We start from the raw sequence: 11,679 nt of genomic DNA on the forward strand, positions 1-11,679 counted from the left end.
TGAAAGCAACCCTCCCCTGTGTAACATACTCTTCTCCAATGGTCCCTACCTTCTTTGTCCAAGCTAGAAAACTATCCATCACTTTGACTTTTCTTTCTCTAAAATACTAGAAAAAAAATTTTCATTCGCAATAAAACACCAGAGTGCCTAGGAAATACCTTAGAAAGAATGCCCAAGACCTTTTACAGAAAAAGTATTAAAACTCTATTAAAGGACAAAAGAGAATGAATAATTTGAACAACAACAACAACAAAAAGAACGTATGTGGATGGGATATCTTAACAATGTAAAGTTTTATGCTATTTCTTCCCAAATAAATCTATATATTCAATGCAATCTTAATAAAAATTCCTTTGGATTTTTTGAGGATCTCAACAAACTCATTCTAAAATTTACATGGAAAAATAGAGGTTCATGAGTAGGTCAATTTTGAAAAATAAAAGCAGAGTGGGAACTTGCCCTAGCAGATATCAAGATATACTACAAAACCAAAGTGTTGAATGTAGAATAGTTCTGGCTAACAGACAAACAGAAGAGAACAGAGAGCTCAGAAACGGACTCAGATATATATGGGAACTTGATAGATGATAAATGTGTGTGGAAAAAATACATCTGAATCCCTCCAGTTAAAGTAGAGAACTACAAGTGAAGGTTAAAATTATAACCTTACAGAAGAAAATATGACTCAGGGGTGGAGAAAGACTTCACGAATAAGATTCAAAAGCCCAAATCATAAAACATATGAAATAAAATGAAGTTGAATAAAGACTGATTTGACTCATAAAAATTAAGGATTTCTGTTCAATAAAAGACACCATAGATGAGTTTAACAGATATATGACAGACTGGGAGAAGATCTCTACAATATCTAAAACTGTAAATGATTAATATCTAGATTATAGAAAGAACTGCAAAAGAACAGGAAAGAAATAGGCAAAAAAATTATGAATAGGCAGTTCACAGAGGGGAAAGTCCAAATAGCCATTTCAATAAATATATGAAATTCTCTGATAATCAGAGAATTGCAAATTAAAACAACAGTGAAATACCTCATTACACTCATAAAAATGGCAAAAAAATGTACAAGAGGGACTAATATTATGTATTGGAGAGAATGTGGAGGACAAAGAACTCCTTGTGCACTGTTGGTGCCATTCTGAAAAGCAATATAGCAGAACGTAGTGAAATTAAATGTTTGCCCTATGAGCCAGAGATCACACGCCTTGCTATATATCCCAAAGAAATGAATGCACAGGTCAATAAAGTGGCATGAACAAGGATTTTCATTGTGGCATCAATTGTATTAATAGAGAATTGGAAATAGCTTAGATGTTGACAACTAGGGTAATAGGTAAATAAAATGTGGTATATGTAAACCTTGGAATACTATGCAGCACTTAGATGTATGATAGCAATATATATGAATTTTAAAAACATCTTTAGTGTGGAAAAAATAAGAAACAGCATAAGATTTAAAATCAAATACTACTTATGTAAAAGAAATACACAGGAAACATAAGGATAGGATAGATTTATATTTAAGGTCATATATCAAACATGTGAGACTGGGTGCCCATATTGGCAGAAAGGAGGTAATGGGACTGGGGAATGGGGATACAGAGCAATTTTAAAACAAAAACAAAAACCAAAATAACAAAAAAAAACCCCCAAAAACAGAAAAAGAGAAGAGCCATCCATGGGCTAATGTTGATAATATGTTGTGAACTAAGAAGTATGATTACAGTCTGTGGTACCAAATATCAATAATAACTTAGGAAAACACTATAAAAACAAAGTCAAACTATGAAGGGTGCCGAGTAGTATGTTTCTCTAGGGCACTGGCCCTGTCCACTCTACTAAGTACCTTTTGATTTGAAAACTAGGTGTGGCAGACTGCTATTTACCTACTCAACAAGTATTTTCTCTTTCTTCCATATTTATAGAACCCTTTATTGTTAGAGGGAATAATGTGTCCAGTTCAGAAAGACACACACACACACACACACACACACACACAATTCCCAGCCCCACTTGCAGCAAGGGGTGAGATATAAACAGAAGTCACTGGGTGGGGCCTTGGGAAAGTCCTTTTGTCCCTTGCCATATTGTACCATGAATTGACCTGGAGGCTGGGAATATGCTCTACGAATAGAAGAGCAGAAAGACAGACGGAGCCTGGTCTCTAAAGAGCTGGTAGAGCCACCTTACCAGCTCTGGACAGCCCATCTCCAGACTTCTTTAATGTAATAGAGTAACCTCCTAATTTGTTTAATAAGCCACTATAAACTAAGTTCTGTTACTAGAACCTTAATGCAATTCCCACCTCATACACAAAGCTTTTTTTTTCTCAAAAAATATTTTGACTCTTTTCTTCCAGACTAATGATCAGAGGTAAGTTATAGACTAGTGGCATGATAGGTCAGAATTTAGGATTAAATGGATTACCTTTAAGACAAATCATTGCTTCAAGTAGCAGCTAATAAGCTTATTTATTCCTTCTATAATGAATGGTTAAAACTTGAAATTTCCCATCTATAAAATGAGAAAGTGGAAGTCCCCTTTACCTTAAAGTTACCTTACAGGTGGTGTTTATGGAATTCCTTACCCTCCCCCCCCAAAGGTGACGAAAGTGGGAAATACAGCTTTTATTTAAAAAGATTTGGATAAATTCTTGATTAGAGTCATAATGCATTAAGGTAAGTCAGATTTTGGGGGGCAGTACATCTCTATTTTACATCGGGGAGTACATATTCTGCCTTCTCACTAAATATCCTTTGATGGCTAGAAGATCACTGTGGTGCCATTTTGAAGGACTCTTAAAGCCTAAGGAATAATGTGTGCAGGACCTAGAGAGGGCAGATCCCCTCTGGAGAACTCACCGCCTGTGACTTAACTAGTGGGCAACGCACGGGACAAAAAGCACACAGAGCGGCCACTGAACTAGGACATCAAACAGGATTTTTATGTTCAGCAAATATTTAAGGATACCCGCTCTGTGATAGGCACTGAGCCGGGCCCTGGGAGAGGACAGGCAAGACATAGTCGCTGACCTCCATAGGTCTCAGGCCCGGCATTCCGAACTCAAGCTCTAATTCTAAATGACGTTGGTTAAGAAAGGAAGTGTGTTCCAAGAAGCCCTCATCAGTTTAAAGGCTGCTGAACAAACGCCTGTTTCACATAGACAAAACACCAAATAGATGCACTGAAACAGAAAAAATTTCTCTCCTGCTTCCGTAGAATCTTGCTGCTTACTTTCCCACTAGTGATGCTTCTCTCTGCAAGCCAGACCTACAGGAATTTGCTTTCTTTTCCTGGGGGGCCTAACCTCACGGAATCCGCAGAAGCACTAAGTAAGCAGAGCGTCAGAACACTACGTTCACAGTCCTGGTTTAGCATCAATTCTATGAACCTTGGCAAAACATTTCTTGGAGATTCACTGTTCTCATCTGTAAAACGAGGAGCTAGGAAGTGCACTCTGTGCAAAAAGTTTGAAAACGTTTTGAAAGTGTGCAAGGGTAAAATCCCGCGACCAGAGGATGCGCGATGTTTATCTCTCCCGGGCTACCGTAGCACCTTTTCCGCCCGCTCTCCACGCCCTCACGTCCCGCCCCGCCCCGCCCCGCCCCGCCCCGCCCCGTCCCGTCCCGTCCCGTCCCGTCCCGTCCCATCCCGTGCACCCCGCAGCCGGCGGAAAGTGCGCCTGTGCACTGTGAGGCCCTTCTCGCCCTCCGTCGCTTCCTTTTCCGTCTTGGCCCCGCCCACCGCCGGCGCCGTCGTTTCCGGTTCAGCCCAGAAACGGCCCAATCGCTTCTGGACCCTGCTTCGTTCGCCCGCCCATTTCTCCAACGTTTCGGTGGCTTACTCGGTCGCCGGGGCAGGTGGTTACCAATAAAGTTTTACTGTTTCAAAGCCCGGCGGACTGGGCCCATTTTCCGTCCCCTTGCTCGCTGCCCACAGTTCACCTCGGCTACAGGTAACCAGCTTTAGGGCCTCATGGCCGCGGGCTGCCGCGGCCGGGCGGGGATGAGGCCGCTTTTCGCTGCCCGCGCGCTCCCGTGGCTCCTGGGTCCGTTGGCGTCCGTCTCAGCTTGAGCGCAGTCCCTCCGCTCCCGCGGGCCGCTTCGCGCCGGACCCCATGGCCTCTGAGGAGCCGCCGCCTTCGTTGTCGCCGTCGCCACCTCCCTCCCCCGAGCCTGAGCTGGCCCAGCTGAGGCGGAAGGTGGAAAAGTTGGAACGCGAGCTGCGGAGCTGCAAGCGGCAAGTGCGGGAGATCGAGAAGCTGCTGCATCACACAGAGCGGCTGTACCAGAGCGCCGAGAGCAACAACCAGGAGCTCCGCACCCAGGTGCGCGGTCCCCATCCAGCCCGAGATGAGGCCTTCGAAGTCTAAGATAGCCTCAGAAGGGCTCCCTGGTAGGGCCCGGGACTGCTTTATAGAGTACCTGAAAGAGTTAAAAGTTGAGTGCGATGATAATTCCCGGTACATTTGGAACAAACCTAAGAGTTGGGGTGCTCGATTTAGATAAGTGCGTGAACTGCAGTTGTGGCCGGCGTGGAGTGCACTTAAGTACTTGAGTCTTCATTCTCACTTGTGAAGTCCCATTGGCAGTAGGCACATTTCTAATATTTTGTTCTAGATCACTTTTGAGTTTGTTAAAGCGCCGGATTTCAATCAGAACCCCATTTATCATACCCTAGATGTGTGAACTGATATTGAGCCTCAGTGGCCCATAAAATGAGAATGCTAGAACCACACTGGTGGAGGTTAAATCAAAGTAAATGTCAACAGACTGTTTTACAGTTTTGCAAATTGCTGAGCGCTAGGTATGTGTGAGGTTGTTCTGGGCATTCATCTTGAGTAGTCTAGTGGAAGTAGGGAAGATAGAACTGTCTTCGTTAGAGACACTAAGCATCTAATTTTGTTCTTATAAACATGCAGTAAGGACAAATATTTAAACTCCCATTAAAAAAAAAAACTCTTAAACAGCATAATCTTTTCAGCTTGATTGTTTTGGGCAGTCGCACTCTTTCCCAACAAGTTATTTCCACGTAATTATTAATTTCAGTTAAACTGTTGTCTAGTCTTTTGGCATATATTGGTACATTTCCTAAAACCACAAATGTAGGCTGAACGTTAAAGTATCATCAAACTTTGTTACGCTTTGTTATCAAATAATCTATGAAAATAACCGCTGAGTTGCAATGACTTTCTGTGCCCATTGTATAGAGTTGTTAACATTATGACATTATCGAAAATTTGTGTTTTGTTACTCAACTATTTCTTGGACAACTACAATGCATAGCGACTGTGCTAGGAGACTACAAATATTGTTAAAATATTGAGGGGAAAGGGGAGCAAAATATGATGAGCTGTATAAAAAACGCTTTTATAATTCTAAATTGTAAAAGTACCGCTTGCTATAGAGATCCTAAAAGAAAACGTTTTTGCTAATCTTTGAAGAGCCAGCGTTTTGGTTATTAGTGTTAATTTGGTAGCAGTCTAATATGAAAAATTGAAATGCATAGAAAGCTGTAACTTTACTAGTGATAGTAATAACTCTTCTTTATTATCTTTCTAGTCAGCCTCCCCTGGTGGTGGGTAGACAGTTTGTTAACTGTCATTCCTAATGACTAGATAGTGTTTCATGTGGAGCAGTAAAACTTTGGCTTGAGAATTGAGGGTGAACTAGCAGGAAAGTACAATATGTACAGGCTTTGGAGTCAAGGAAACCTTGTGCAAATTACTTTCTGTAGATTTCTCACATGTAAAATGGGGATTAGGACGACTAATTTGTAAGGTGGTTGTAAGAATGAATGAGATGTTACCTACAGTACCAAGTGCCATGCCCAGCATGTAGCAGATACCATATAAATGGTCTTGTTCATGGTAATAGTGGTAGTAGCCAGAGCCAGGATTAGAGCAAGGCAGTCAGTAGCCTAGAGTGAAAAATTCAAGGGGGCACTCATTCTCAGGTATGATTCTATACTTGCATGAATCTGAGAGTGAATGCCTCCTTAAATTTTGTGCCTTAGGTGCCTTGCTCGCTTCACTCTAGTTCCAGCCCTGGTGGTAGCAGCAGATCTGATAATCTGTGAAGTGCACAGATAATCTGTATATAATCAGTCTTATCACCTTTCTCTTTTTAAGCTTTATGTATCATTAAAGAAATACTTAGAAGCTTGTTTTTTGGGTTTGCGCTCATAATGGGTATAATCTCACACTGAGTTCCTTTCTGACTGAGCTGTATTGATGAGGCAGCTCTTCATCTGCTTATGGGTATTTTTCACACTCAGTTGCTTTGGCCTTGGTATTCAGTGAGACACAGGGAGGCGAGGCGCATCTCTGAGGCAGTCACCTCTCTTTCCTTTTATAAGATTACTATTTCAAGGAAAAAGTATGTTAAAGTATACGAGTGGCATTATTTAAGTGAATGGTTAATTCCAGGTGGAGAACACTGAATGATACTAGATAATTTAATTCAGTGATTTAATTCTCCTTAGGGAGAACTGCTGACCGATTAAAATAGTAGTATAAAAACTTTCTTATTTGTTAGAAATAAAGGATCCTGTTCACAAAGTCTTATTAATTTAGTCAGTCTGATTTTTGGAGGTAATAGTTTGAGGTTAGCTAGAGAATATAAGAATAAAAACATCTCCTTCTGCAGATGTAAAAGGTGAAAGCCAATTATATTGTAGTATTTTCAGTTTTTCTGAAAAGGAAACTAGCTGATATTGGTACTTCTCGAAACTTTTACCAGGAAAAATAATCATTGTAATTTCAGGAGAATCGTGTGTATATTATTAGATTGCTGTATGGTTTATTTTTCCTAAAGCCTTGCTTTCTTTCAGGTAGAAGAGCTCAGTAAAATACTCCATTGTGGGAGAAATGAAGATAATAAAAAGTCTGATGTAGAAGTACAAACAGAGAACCACCCTCCTTGGTCAATCTCAGGTATTCAGCTTATAGTGAAGATATCCTAATACTACTACATTCAAATCATGCTAACGTGGAGTTTTCTTTAAATTTAGAATCTGTATACATCTAGATAAATAGGAGAGCTGTTACAAAGTTGACTTTTCTCCATGTGATTTGGTATTTTCAGATAATCTATTTGCTCTTTTGGTGGGAAAGTAGAAATGTATTGTTATTCCTGTAAATACGTAATATTGCTAATATGCTTTCATTGGCACATTCACTGAGTAATTTTTGCTATGCTGTAAGCCATCTACTCTCATCTGACCTTACTTGTGACCAGGGGCATGTGTTTTCTTGTTGATGCGTTCCACTTAGCATCAATTCAGTGTCAGTCTCTTAGGCCCTCCTGGGAATGGGGTGAGCCTACAACCCTGGCCTTATTAGTGGCATTATGTTGTGAGGCAAAATAACTGAGAAACCAAGTTTTAATAAATAGGGATCACAAGAAATGATCTTTCCCATTAAATTTTGCCTTGTTTTATTCAGTACGCAACTTAGCAAATTGCTGAACACAGCAATGGTATGAACATTACATATCTGTATATTATGTTTTTAAAAAAGTCAGCACCATGAGCAAAATTTGACAGAAAAGTCAGCCCTTGACATGTTGTCATTTGATATTGAAGTATACTGAGGTATGTAGTTAGACATTGTTAGAAGTTGCTACTTTTTTTTTTTTTTTTGACAGAACACAACCTATCTACCCGTTTTCTCTTTTTACTCTTGCTATGGAAAATCCAAATCTGCTTACCTTTTTTTCCTTTTTAGCTTGACAGCTAGGGTACTGAAGGTGACATTAGAATCAAAGATATATATCTCTGCAGATTTATTTGGACCATTAATTTTAATCTGTTAAAATGTGTATAATTATAAAAATATGATTTGTTTGCAACGTGTGCTCTTTTGTGTTCAGTGCCAGTGTTTTGGAATTAAGTCCTTTTTATATACACTATTCTAATATGATATCACTTAATTTGTTTTTGCAATAGATTATTATTATCAGACATACTATAATGATGTTAATCTTCCAAATAAAGCATCTGAACTCCCAGTTCAGGAAGATCAGGATATCAAAGCTTCTACTTTTAATTCTAAAGACCAGTCACACATAGAAAATGATGCTTATGCTGGTACTGATACAACAGAAAATGTTAATTGTGGACAAGAGGACCATCTTGCCTCAAATTCACAGGTAATAAAATGCTTCACTTGAAACTGTTGTTACTCAAGGACTTGTTCTTCTTTGTTATTATGTAGAAAAATAGACTTCTTTGGTTTATTACAACATATACAAGGGTTGTAAATGTTCTGCGTGTAATTATGCAGTGAATAATACAGTTTTTGAGAAACAAAAATTAGAACTTGTTCGTATGTGTAACTGTTTTCCTACTCTGTTGTGTTGCAAAAGTGTATGCTGTACATAAACTAAAACAAAATTTGTCAGTACGTTTGACTCAACCAAAAAATTTTGAGCAACCACAATACCATGTTCACACCAAATTTTTTTCTAATACTTCCTTTCTGTCAAATATCTTGCCACTGTTCAGATTTCCCAGAATGTTTTATAAATTTGTTTTTACCATTTGTTTGAATCAGGATCCCAGTAAGGTTCATACAGGGCAACTGCTTGATGTGTGATGTATAATTTATAGCTTTCTTCTCTATCTCTTTTCTAAAATTTTTTTTCCCCTTGAGCCTGTAATTATTGAAGAATCCATATCATTTGTGTTAAAGAATATTTCAGTCTGTATTTTGTGGATTGCTTCCCTATGGTATTCCCTATGGTATTGCTTCCCTATGGTATTTATTTTTGAGTAATGGTCACTCACTTACTTCTAGTGTCTTCAAACTGGGTCAGAATTGAATTAACTGATACACTAATTCATATTTTTTAAAGTGGATCAAATTGTAATTGATAGCCATCCCTTTGCATTGCAGAAATTGATGTCTTATTATTCAAAATAGTTTTTAGGTCTGTTTCAGATTCTGCTAACTTTTATATTGATATGAGGATGTTTTTGTCCTATTTGACACGATTGTATCATACCTAGGAGCCAGCATCTGTGTTAGCAACAGAAGATACATCCTTAGAATGTTCATCACTAGCTGAAAGTTTGAGAGCTGCAGCAGAAGCTGCTGTATCACAGACTGGATTTAGTTATGATGAGAATACTGGATTGTATTTTGATCACAGCACTGGATTCTATTACGATTCTGTAAGTATCTCAGACCTTTTAATACTGTATGGTTGTGTTCTTAGCTGCTTGAATACCAAATATTAAACCCTAGGTTGACTTAAGGTAAGCAGGGAGCTGCATGTAAAAATTGATTTAAAGCTATTTGGCAAGAGTAAAGATTTATAAAATAGCTTATGATACTATATTTCTATGTTTATTTAATTAAATAAGTTAATTGTGTTATTATAGATTAATATTTTAGAGAGATCTAATAACCTTTTATATGTAAAGTAACATACAAAAATTTAGTGTATTTATTAATAAAAGGAGACAACTACATTTTGTAAAATGTTTAAGAACCTAAACTAAAAGGAAGTAATGTTAATTCTAGGCTTGGGGTAAGATTTTTTAAAAATTGTTTCAAATACTTATATCTTTATGAATCCATTTTAGACCACAGAGGAGTCTTTTTCTTAAAGTCTTTATAGCATGTTTATTATTAGTCATTGTTTTATATTTTGTGACTTTTAAACATTTCACTTTTAAAAAATCAATTTGTTAACAGTGAGAACTAGGGAATTAATATGGAATCAGAAATATAATGGACCACGGACTAGGACAAAACCAGAAAAGAAAGTTCTTGATTTATAATATAGTGTTATGACTGTTGAAGGTCTGGTATTTAATTGGATTTTTTCAGGTTTTGATGACAATGATGCTAGAAGTTATATACCTCAACCTCAGTGGTCTACACATATGATCTGGTCCTCAGAAATTACAGAATGTAGTGCCCCAAAGTAGAGCAGATATTCACCATTCCAGTTATTGGAACTATTATTGACTAGTCTAGGGAATGTAATGATAATAGTAAATATTTTAGTTAGATAAGGGATTTCATTAGCTTATCAGTTTGTGCTTGGTATAGTACTTTGTAAATACTTTGTAAAAGAGGGTTTAATTTCACAGGAGTGTGCTAATTGACAGTGCTAATTAATACCTAGAAAATTAATGTTTAAACTCTTATTACCAAAGAAAATAGCTATTAATTACTTGGTTTCTAGAAAAATATGGAATTTCCAAGTATATGACATTAGTCTTTGTCATTCTTCTACCTTCTTTTCTGTAACTTTCTTCCTGACATCTATTCTGTAAATGCTTAATTACATTCTGCAGGTTGTGTCTCAGTGGAGTAGGGACTTAATTGTTTTGCCATTTTTATTGTGCTAGTTTTCATTTTATTTTAATTAATTTTCTTACATATTTGAAAATGTCTGTATTTTGGACTGAAAGACATAGCAGATTAAAAAGATTTGAGTTGTAGAAGTTCTGTTATCACTGGAAATAAAGATCAGAAAGCTTCCATTCAGTTTTTAGCTGAAGGAAAGATAGTGAGAATTCTAAATATTTTTGTAAGAGATCTACAAAATAAATTAAAGAAAATAAATTGCAATAGTATCAACAATTAGAAAAATAAATTATTCTTTTTCAGGAAGCTTTACTTGCTTAATCTCAGTATATATCTTTGCAAGATGTTTCCAAGTCTGATCTGCATGGATTTATGATGTAAATAAGATACAGATGGTTCAATTAAATCTTGGTTATAGAGTACTGGCCAGTATCTAATAAATGCAGATGATTACATAATTTTATCTTTCTAGTTTTTATCCATAATTTACCAAAACTCTATATTGTAAGGTTGCTTTACTCTAAGTCTTATGTAGTTACTTAGTGTAGAATTAATTGATTAGTGAAGACAATTGTTTATTGATTTCTTTGTACAGAATGTTATATTGTAGTGTTCATGAGCTTAATTTTATTTTCAGATTTTTCTCCAGGATTTTGAAACATGAACATTGCAAGGCAAATCTTTGTTTTATGTCATTGAGAGGAGGGTTTAGGGGTTTATACTACCAAACCATTATCGTGTAATTATATGGCGAATGAGTCTGCAATTGCTTTTATATGGTCGGCTTTTTCTGATGCATACCTTAGTTTTCATGACTTCTAAAAGGTTTCTGTTGAACCATATGAAGTTGCTGTTTCTGTAAGTAAAAAAATGGTCAAATATTGGCAATTTCATGAGACTTATTATAATATGTAAATGTATTCATTTTCCATACTAGGAAAATTAGAGCAGATATTGAATGGTAAAGTATTTTGGAAAATTACAAGCATTTTTCATTCTGTTATCTTTATTCATTTTTTCCAAAAAATACTATAGTTCTTAAAAGAAAATTTACTGTATTTGAATATATTTGTCATTTCTATTAAGTCTATTTTTCTATTTTATTTCATCTTACATGAATAGAACTTATTGTTTTCTTAACTTTGAAAGGAAAATCAACTATATTATGATCCTTCCACTGGAATTTATTACTACTGTGATGTGGAAAGTGGTCGATACCAATTTCATTCTCGAGTAGATTTGCAACCTTATCAGACTTCTGGCACAAAACAAAGTAAAGATAAAAAATTGAAGAAGAAAAGAAAGGATCTTGATTCTTCTACAACAAATGAGGAAAAGGT

At 36.8% G+C, this 11,679-nt stretch overlaps 2 protein-coding genes across 6 annotated transcripts in view; both read left to right on the top strand.

The window, feature by feature from the left end:
• Positions 1 to 11,679, top strand: part of CRHBP (corticotropin releasing hormone binding protein) — a 481,877-nt gene that overhangs the window by 261,373 nt on the left and 208,825 nt on the right. The gene's annotated exons all lie outside the window — the stretch shown is intronic.
• AGGF1 (angiogenic factor with G-patch and FHA domains 1) overlaps positions 3,727 to 11,679 on the top strand; it is a 46,762-nt gene continuing 38,809 nt past the window's right edge. Inside the window, exons 1-5 of one of the 3 annotated variants that reach the window (XM_082376741.1) lie at positions 3,727 to 4,345; positions 6,850 to 6,952; positions 7,966 to 8,168; positions 9,028 to 9,192; positions 11,489 to 11,677. In XM_082376741.1, the coding sequence (XP_082232867.1) occupies positions 4,136 to 4,345; positions 6,850 to 6,952; positions 7,966 to 8,168; positions 9,028 to 9,192; positions 11,489 to 11,677 (870 nt within the window). In that variant the 5' untranslated portion in view covers positions 3,727 to 4,135. The remainder of the gene's footprint in view (positions 4,346 to 6,849; positions 6,953 to 7,965; positions 8,169 to 9,027; positions 9,193 to 11,488; positions 11,678 to 11,679) is intronic. The other 2 variants (XM_082376740.1, XM_082376739.1) reach the window with 2 other exon arrangements.

The sequence above is a fragment of the Balaenoptera borealis genome (assembly GCF_965194805.1).
Source record: "Balaenoptera borealis genome assembly, chromosome: 2".
Classification (NCBI taxonomy): domain Eukaryota; kingdom Metazoa; phylum Chordata; class Mammalia; order Artiodactyla; family Balaenopteridae; genus Balaenoptera; species Balaenoptera borealis.